This window comes from Lactuca saligna, chromosome 4 (genome assembly GCF_052625555.1).
Source record: "Lactuca saligna cultivar CGN05327 chromosome 4, ASM5262555v1, whole genome shotgun sequence".
Lineage (NCBI taxonomy): Eukaryota > Viridiplantae > Streptophyta > Magnoliopsida > Asterales > Asteraceae > Lactuca > Lactuca saligna.
In genome coordinates, this window is record NC_136420.1 from 88475081 (window position 1) to 88485281 (window position 10201).

The window sequence follows — 10201 nt, forward strand, 5'->3', positions numbered from 1 at the left end:
AATAATAATTTGTTGAATAATAATTTCTTAAAAAATACAAGTACATAAATTAAAGGCTATTGACATAAAAGTTATTAGTTTAATCCTAAATTTTCAATTTATTCTAACATTTTTTTTTACCTTTTTGCAATTAATTAAAAAAACCTTTTATTTTTTAAGTTTTAGAAGATCATCAACAAATTATTGCCTATGTCGCGGTTTCACTAACTTGACACTCAAACATGGATTGGTGATGTGACATCTTTACTAGATCGTACCGTTTGCCGCAGCAGCCTCGACCCTACTGGCCCTTCCCTTAGGAATCTACCTTGGGCTTTTATCCCGAGCCCTCCACGCCATAAACTAAATCTTGCTTCCTTTTCCTCTCTATCTCTAAATCAATATCTCTTACGATCCCTAGTAATCATATTCTCCATCCTCTTGCAGCTGGAGCAGCTCACAAACGCTCGTATGTCGCCACTCAACATCTCATGATATCGGGCATTTTTCATCACCTCACCTGCCACATACTGCGGAACAAGAAGGGCACTCTCCCTAATCTTAGCGGTGATCTCCATCACCGTCTCAGTGGTCTGCTGTAGATCCTGGAACTCCCTAGCAGGCTGTTGCACCTCTATCATAGGTGAAAACTCAACCCTGAACCTGACCAAGAAATCACTCCAGGTCATCACATATAGAACTATATCATCTCCAATGGCTCGTCCAACCTCCTCCCACCAATCACATTCCCTGTCCTTCAGAAGACAGGACGTGAGTCGGACCTTGTCCCCCTTGGGACATCTACTGGTGCGGAATGCGTTGGCGACATCCTCCAACCATCTGGTACTCGCAATGGGGTTCCGAGCCCCATGGTAATCGGGAGCTCCACATGCTCTGAACTCCCTGAATATCAGTGTGCGCGACCCCATCATGTTCGCCACCTTGGTGCGGAAAGCACTCAGCCTCTGATCCAAAAGCTCTAAAATACCCTCCTTGATCGTGAAGAAGATCGCAAGAGTCTGATCCAGGATACTGCGCGTGATCTCAGAGGAGATAAACTCCCAAGTCTGGTCGTCTAGCTGCCCGACTCCTGAGCCTGAGCCTGAGCCTGATCCCTCACTGCCGCGTGGACTACCGACTGGTCTATTGCATAAAACCATTATTCTGAAAAACACATCATGATAAAAATCAAAATACTAATCATATCTCGAGGTATCATATATACTAAAAGTTCCTTGGATTCATCTCGTCCTTCCTTGACTCGAGTACGGATCCTCTACTTTCAGTAGTGTGGGCCCATACTACCTTCCACATTTATCCGTACTTTCTTCAAGAACTGCCTTGACTTCACCAAGTCCCTTCTACTACTAATGCTTCACGCGCTACTCTCATCCTAGGCTTTCCCTAGGGTAAGCACCATCCCACTCTCCGTCATCAGCTGCATAAGAAGTCCTTACTATCTCCACCTAACTAGCTCGTGAATACCATTACATATCACTAAGACTAGATAATTCTTTGAATGAGAGATCCTACCCACAACGTTTGGACTCAAACAAGAGCTGCGAAATACAGCTAGACCTAACCTTCTGAAATTATTTAGTCCTCGAAATATGTAACTTAACATATTCGTTTACTAGTTCGTAAACGACAACTAGAACTCCTAAAAGCACAAAGCAAGCAACATTCGAGCATTGAGTATAGATAATTAAGCATATACTATTCGGGACATCATACTAACTAATCTGTACTAGCTTGCAGTGCATAAAGCTGATACATATATAACGGGCACATAAGGCATCCTTCCTAGATCCTTTAGTATGCAGTTCTCATATACATATCATAACATAAACTTCTATGGGTAATTTGGGAGTACTTACTTGAGCTTGGCTGATTGCATGCATCATACCCTTTTCTTTTTTTCAAAGTTCTTTTCGTTTTTCTAAAAATACTTTTCTTTTTTCTCAAAATCCCTTTTTATAAAAATGGTTTTTCTTTTGAAAATTTATATACCAATTACTTAGCTTGAGTTCAGACACACCCGAAAGTGTGACCGAATCCCTCAAATCAAGGCTACGATCCAAGAATTTTGTTTTTTTATTTATTTAGGAAAAAACATATTTCATCAAACATCATAATAACACAACCATAAATATTAAGACATTAAAAATCATGTATCTCAAAATATAATATCATCTATCAATGTATCAAATCATATGTCAAAATATCAGAGTGAATCCTCCCAGACTGAAAACTGTGGTGTGTGTGTCATGCAGTCATCTCGAGCTCTTCCCCCTTACTAGTTGAAGTACCTGAAACCAAAATTGGAAACCATAAGCATGAAGCTTAATGAGTCTTCGCAAAATACCATATACCATACACATAACGTGCAACTAAGAGATACGGGCCCCGCCCACACTCTACTGTCCAGGAGATTCGGGCCCTGCCTGCACTCTGTTGTCTAGGAGGTTCGGGGCCCGCCCGCACACTGCTACTAACATGCATAAAATATCACAAAGACAACAAGTATATCTATTTATATCAAGTAGTCACATATCTATACTCTAATAATACTACGAAATTCGGACCCCGCCCATACTCGGCTATTATGCTTCGGGTCACGACCACACTCGGTTACTATAAGATTCGGGCCCCGCCCACACTCAGCTACTAACATATCACATATACGGGTCGGCATTGGTACCTTAGACCCATTCCAACTAAAGGAAACTCACCTCTCAACCTGGCTACTGAAATCTCAAATGAGGAATCTCTGGCTACTTCCAACGACTCCCCGGCTATAAATTCACAAGGAAAACTTAGTCAAAAATTGAAAATCCTTCTAAGGGTAAAATAACCATTTTACCCCTGGTCAAAGTCAATGCTTTGGTTAAAGTCAAAGTCATGGTCAACTTCCAATTGACCTAACTCGTCGAGTTCCTATGCTATTCGAATTCGTGATAAACCAAGTCAACTCGTCGAGTCCCCCCTGGACTCACCGAGTCCCCTGTCTGTTTAGGCTATCTTGATGGATTAAGCCCCTATACTTCAGATCCAGGCTTCATACTTCTCATAAACCCCAAAAATGTCATTTTAAGGGTAAAGTTTCCAACTTTACTCGTTAATACCTCTTTTTATAGTTTTAGCTCCAACCCTAACTCCTTGGGAGCTAGAACTTGTTCCTTAAACCATTCATGCACCAAACTAAATCTTGCAACCACAAATCTAAACCACTAACACTACTTGGACACGTAAAGCTCCCACCTTTCTTTTCATGCATGGCCTTTTTGGGCTAAAAGGCCAACATGGCACTCTATGGTTTGCATGGGGCTTTAATGGCATAAATTTTTCACCTTTATGCCTTAGCAACCCTTAATGATCCCAAATATGAAGGGATCCTTGCTTAGGATGTCCAAATCCCCAAGAGTCAAGTTCCTTGAACCAAAACCCTCAAAAGTGGAAAATAAATAGATCTAATGAATAAATGATTAAGTTATAGACTTGATTACCAGAAAGGGAAGGGAATGAAATGTTGCTTTTGGATTTACAATATTCTCTTGGAGTCCTCTAACTTCTTCTTCTTCTACAAGCTTCAAATTACATAAAATCACTCAAAAATGGCTTACACACTCACACAAAGCTCTAGGGTTTCGTGGATTAGGGTTTGGGACTTGGGGGTTGGAAGTAAGGCCATAAGGTGGGGATTAAGAGGTTTAAATAGGGTGCAAAACCCCAAAATTAGGGTTTCATCCCGGCATCCCTACTCGTTGAGTCGGGGCTACCAACTTATCGAGTAAATCACTTTAATCCCACGTCCATTCTGGCTTCCACTCGACGAGTTTGGGGCTTCCAACTCATCGAGTAGCTCTATAAAAATAAATAAATTATAATTAAATGCATACCAGGATTCGAGCGTTATAATGGTTCTATTTGATCGAATATCTTATACCCTTCATAAGGTTCTACTTGACTTTCTCTTATTCTCTATAATATATTGCCTTCTTTATAATTGACTTTACACCTCAGACTTTTATAATTCGTAAGCTATTTTTTATCCCATAATCATGTTTATATAATCTATTTTCATTAAAACCCTTGTACAATGTTATAATTGATTTTTCACATGGCTAATATCAAGTATTATTTTCCATTGTTAGATCGTGACACTATGTTTCATTTTTGGAAACTGAAGTTGAGATATATTTTGGCTCTAAATGATTATGATGTTGCACTGGATTCTTTTGGAGTAGAGGAATGTTTGGAATCATTCGCAACCTTTATGAATTTATTATGGATTGAAATATTTTAAAGCTTTAGGTCGTTGTCCTATTTGTTGTTGAAGTTTAAAGTCTTTCAGCTTTGGGAGTGTTGAGATCCCAACACTCCAAAAATGTACAATCTGCAATCGCATAGACTGTAGATGATTAAAAATGTCTCTTTTCCACAAGAATCCAACATATCATAATAGTCATTATTAGCCAAAATATATTTTATCTTCATTTGCAAAAGAAAAAACAAAGCTAATGTCATAATCTAATAATGAAAGATATACTTGATAGTAGCCATGATAAAATCTACTTTAATAAATGAATGTTTTTTTGCCACATGTCATTTTAAGGTTATTTTGTAATTAATTTTTTTTCCACATGTCATTTTATAAGTTTTTTTATTTTGTTAAATTCAACATAATATTTTAATGTAATAATTATATTAAATGTAATAAAAAATGCATATCAATTTTATTAATGAAGTTACCTTTTAATTTCAAAATTCCTAAATTAAAACTCATTAGTTTCTTTTGTTTATTTATTTAAATTTAAAAAAATAAAAAACATTTTAATTATAAGAATTCAATATTATTATTATTATTATTATTATTTAAATTCAAAGTTCTCAAATATTTTGGGTTTTATGTTTAATTTTTTTTTCTTAAATTAACTCATATATTATATGGGTCTTAAAACTAGTTTTTATTAGATAACATGTAGAAGGATTAGAAGAAAATCAATTTATGGAAAACATTTGTATGGTAAGAAATCGATTAAGGCTTAGAAGTCCAAAAGAAAATCAATAAGGTTAAAGGCAAGTATAAAGATTAGAGAAGCTCAGGAAATCGATTGTAAGGAACCATTGAATGGTATAAAGAAAATTTATATACGGAAAGTAATGAAAATCCGACCCTCCACCATTTAGTAAACTGACTGAACTCCAAAACTGTAAATGCAGCCGAAACCAGACAAAGGTTTCAAAAAAAAAGTACCATAATGTATCACAGATAAATACATAACTTTCAGAAAAAAATTGGAGTAACAGCAACACATTGTCATCCAAAAAAACGTTTCGGAGCATTTTCACCTGATCCGATATTAATTTCAACTTCCAAATTTTTTCACATTAAAGATAAATCCATACTGATTACAACCCGAACTTGAAATTCCCAACACAAAAAACAGCTGCAACATTGCATACAAAACATCAAAGGTAGAATCATACATAAACTTACGACATAAAATTCTTTTTGCAGCAATCAAGCATCAAGATATCGTATCCAAACTCAAAATATGTAACATATGGCTCGTGTTGTTTCATTCGGGTCCTTTTTTGTCACTATAAAGCATACAACAACACCACCCAATCACAACCTAATGATGGCGATGATGTTCACATTCAATCGGAACCTTAGGAAACCTAGCAGTGTCAGTGCAATAATCATAAATCATATGATTGGCTCGCACCCACATGAGTTGATGGGTTTGATGCAAGTTCAATCCAGACAATGTCGGACGATCCCACCACCCATCGCCGCTAGTGCACCGCCGCATGTTATAACTATCCGCCATTGTAGTCTGACACACACAACCGTCGATTTCAAACCCACGGTAAGATGCAACGAAAGGACCATGAGTCCAGTCAGTTTTGACTCGACCCCCTTGTGTAGCCCAATCATCAGCATTCCATATCGAACTATAGACTGACATGGCTTGGCCTTTAGGGAATGGTATTCCCTTGTGCTCCAAATTGGTGTGCACTCTTATTGGTGTCTCATCAACCATAAAACTATATTCGAATAGCAACAATATCCACATCAGAACAAAAATATTAAAACGTATATATACTTACTGGTTTCAATATCCTTGAGTTTTTTGGTATTAACCAAAGACAACGTTGAAGATAATTATAGCGCGTTAAAGACTTATACATTTTAATACCAACGATGTAACAATTAGAATGGTTTATAATTAAGTTATGTTCTTTTGGTTTTGATGTCAAATGTGTGTAAAAATGACGTGTACATTTTGAAGAGAATCGGAGCTTACACAACTTGATTGCGGTTCCACAGGATAGAATAAGAGTGGAAGTCTTTGGTTGGGTCAAACCAAAGCTTCAATCTTTGCTCTCTATTTCCTACCCCATTCACATACACATTAGTCTGCACTAGGTAAGGTTCCCCTGTGGTATTCCCTAGAAACTCAAAATCAAACTCGTGGTGTTTTGGACCATCTGATGACATCTGACCAAGAATCACAAAAAAAAAAAAAAAAAAAAAAAAAAAAAAAATTATTGACAGTTTGTGTTATGTTTTCGTACCCAACAATGAAAATATGTAGAGAAATTAAATATCCTTCTATTTTTGTTTTCCTACAAATCTTTCTATCAAATTAAATGATAACATATGTCATTTTGGTATATTTAAATATCATTAAATATATGTGACATATCTAATATCTCAAATAAGTTGGTAGGAAGATTTTAATAACAAAAAGGTAGGAGGATATTTAATTTCTCAAATAAGTAACATTAAAAGCTTTTGTCATTAAAGAATTAACCGTAGACAATAGTAATGTGTTTCAAAATATCCTTACTTGTTTTGTTATAATATGTATTTTAAAAAAGCTACTTATACAATATGATCTAAATATATACTAAGTTTTAATGAAGAATCAAATAAAATACAATCATATATTTTTAATCCTGATTATTTATATAACTCAAAATTTATTTTATATATTCATATATAATTCTGATTAGTTATAGTATAACTTAAAATTTTGTTGGGTTGTCAAGCAATCTATTTTGCAGGTTTTAATGAAAAGGGTCATACGTAAAAAGCAGTAACAGTGCCAGCAGAATCACCCTCAACAAGCTTGATCTGAATGTTGACTTTTCCAAACATGTATTTACTTTTAGAAGAAAACCCAGCTCCTAAAACATGAAAATGGGATCAAATATCATCTTACTATTAAAAAACCATGATCAAAATCCGGTTCTTGATGAAAAAACAACACGCATTTGAGTGAAAGTTTTACCAGAAAACTTGTCAAGCTTCATGTTGACTGTTTGACCATCAACGGTGAAATGATCAGGAGCCCAGTAGGGATGAAACAACTCATTGAATCTAGCAGCTGAGCTCACAGAAACACACAGTACACATAGTGAAAGTATAAGTATAAAGAGAAAAGAAAAGACCATGATTCTAGAGAGGTAAACCTCTGAATATGCTCTCAAAAAGAAGACTAGTGGAAATTGAAGTGAGAATGGGATGTTGTGGTTTTTAACATTTTATAGCAAAGTGAGTTGCTACGTCAGAAGGTATCGGGCCCACAACGGAGAAAATGCTGCTGAGTTGGCTGTATGTCAGTGGGTCCAGGGAAGGTGGGGATACAGCTGTGGGAGTAGGTCAGTTTTCTAAAAGACTACTGCAGATCTAAGCTAATTATGGAGTGCACGTGTACATATACAATTGTATTGCCTTAGATTTTAAAACTTTTAGATCAAAGGTTTGTATGCGCGGGTTTGATTGTCTTTTGCCACAGTGGCAGGTGATAGGGAATACTGATAATTTACGTGGTTTTCAAATTAAGTGAAATCGATAGGAAAATCAAATAACACTTATGAGGGGTTGGATCGGGTACGATTTACTGAAATATAACTGAAAAAATGGATTAGCCACCACCAATTAAAATTAAAAAAAAAAAAACAAAAAAACCGACTGAAATATAATTGAAAAAACCGAACAATTTAATGAAAAATTAGTTAATTATTATTGTATTGATACCTTATTGTTTGATAAAAACTATATCTTATATTTAACCTTATATATTTAGTAGCACAAATGTCTCATATAATTTATTTTTTGTCCATTTAAAAATGGTTTTTTAAGATATTTTTTAGAAAAACAAACTCAAAGTAGTTCCTTTATTTTTCCTAAGGCAGTTCTTAATTTTTGTGGTATATATATTATAAATGAAATTCAAATTTTAGGTAGGTCCTAGGACCTACCTTGTAATAAGCTAAATACGCCCCTGAATACCGCGTCCATCATGCGGTTTTGGATGTGGTTATGTCGTGCTCGGCTAAATTTTAACGTTCTCTCTCTCTCTCTCTCTCTCTCTCTCTCTTTCTTTCTGTAACATCCTGTTTATTAAATAAATAAATAGATAAAAATGATGAACAAGTAGTTGCTCTAAATCCATATTATTTAGCGGATAGTTGGTTTCGGGGAGCCAAATGATATATTTTAGACTTTCGGGGGTCAAAGTGTAATTTCAGGATGTATTTCGTAAAGATTTTTAGAAGTTAGGGTGTGTTTGGTAAGTATTGGACTGGATTTGAAAGAGATTTCAGAAGGCATGGGCTAAATCATAAATTTCGGATTCATTTTGAAACGATTAATAGAGGGAGGGGCCATTGTTGTTATTATGGGGTGATGTTTCATAGGAGTCGGGTGTATAACCCTTGTCCAAACCCTAACCGTAAGAGACCCCTTTCAGTCGCCACCTTATCCCTCCGGATCCTCCCAGCCACTACCTTCACTTCTTCCTTCCGGCGCTGCACCACCACTTCGTTCCTCTCGTGTTTTCGACAAATGAAGACAAACGATGATGCCTCCTTTGTTATTTTAAAGAGAAAAGTGGCAACCTCCTTTTGTTAGTCACATAACTGTGGACAGAAAGTAAACAAAGAAACTACTCTACCCAAACAATTATAACACGGAATTGATAGAGAGAAGTAAGGGAAAAGGGCTATATATTATTCATATCAGTAGAGGCTATATATAGCCTTCTTAGATACCCATGTGAACTACTCCACCTAAAGATCCGGTCTAAGCTAAGGATCCATACACTTGCACATGATCCGGTCAAAACTAAATACTCATACTAAATAATCAACTATTTTCTAAACCATAAAACATAAAACAATAGAAAACTTATTAAATTCAAAGTTTCAGTCATGCACAAACTAATTAACCCAACAATCACCCCCTTAATTGGTTTACTCATAGCACTCCTTCACAGCAATGCCGACTCTTCTTCAATTAGATTTTCCTCTTGCTTCTCCCACTTTGGACACTCATTGCTATACTGACCATACTCACCATATTTGTAACATTTAACATGACTTTTATTCCGGACACGTTCATTTCCATCTCGACTCTTCTCGGACCCCAACCTTTTCCCCGATCACATCCAAAGTCATCCTGATTTGAACCTCCACTGCCACAATGTTTACAACCATGTGGTTTTTCTTGACTAGCCAATAGCAACTTACCTTGAGTGTCTTTCGTGTTTTCGTTTCCTTTTATTCGTTCCTCGTAAGCTTTCAACCTTCCAACAGCCTCATCAAACAACATAGAGTCTAGCTTGACACATTGTTCAATTGACGCCACAATTTGGAGAAAGGACTTAGGCATAGAATCAAGTAACCTTTTCACTAAGTCAACTTCTTCAAGTTCATGTCCGAGACTCCGTGCTTTCGAAGCTAAACCACTCAACTTGGCTGCAAAATCATCAATGGTTTCTCCCTCCTTCATACACAAGCTTTCTAGTTCCTTCTTCAAAGTTACTAATCAAGTCGTTCTTACCCGATCCACACCCAAATACCGAGTTTTTAATCCTTCCCAAACCCTTTTTGGATCGGTGGAATCGGACATTTGCAACCCTATCTCTTCTGGTATTGCTTGAAACAGGAAAGCAAGAGCTTGTTTCTTCTTATTTGGATCTGATTCGTCACCGAATACCCTCGCTTCAACGGTCTCCCGTATGCCATTTGCATCCATAATACACTTCACTTTGACCCTTTTTGGATCGGTGTAATCGGACATTTGCAACACTATCTCTTATGGTATTGCTTGAAACAGGAAAGCAAGAGCTTGTTTCTTCTTATTTGGATCTGATTCGTCACCGAATACCCTTGCTTCAACGATCTCCCATATGCCATTTGCATC

General features: G+C 36.4%; 1 protein-coding gene across 1 annotated transcript; it reads right to left on the minus strand.

The window, feature by feature from the left end:
• Positions 1–5354: 5354 nt before the first annotated feature.
• On the minus strand, positions 5355–7485 carry LOC145038674 (xyloglucan endotransglucosylase protein 6-like). The gene is made up of 4 exons (XM_078986954.1): positions 7284–7485; positions 7079–7179; positions 6294–6487; positions 5355–6033 (listed from the first exon to the last, which is right to left on the minus strand). Exons 1-4 carry the CDS (start codon positions 7444–7446, stop codon positions 5619–5621), a joined length of 873 nt encoding a protein of 290 aa, XP_078843080.1. The 5' UTR covers positions 7447–7485; the 3' UTR covers positions 5355–5618.
• Between the last annotated feature and the right edge of the window lie 2716 nt (positions 7486–10201).

Bases quoted from the DNA above. Each gene is read 5' to 3' on its own strand.
- LOC145038674 (XM_078986954.1), bottom strand. From the start codon at position 7,446: ATGGTCTTTTCTTTTCTCTTTATACTTATACTTTCACTATGTGTACTG. The intron at 7,180-7,283 runs GTAAAACTTTCA...TTCATGTTTTAG, and splicing joins GAAGCTTGACAAGTTTTCTG to GAGCTGGGTTTTCTTCTAAA. The intron at 6,488-7,078 runs GTATGACCCTTT...ATTCTTGGTCAG, and splicing joins GCACTGTTACTGCTTTTTAC to ATGTCATCAGATGGTCCAAA.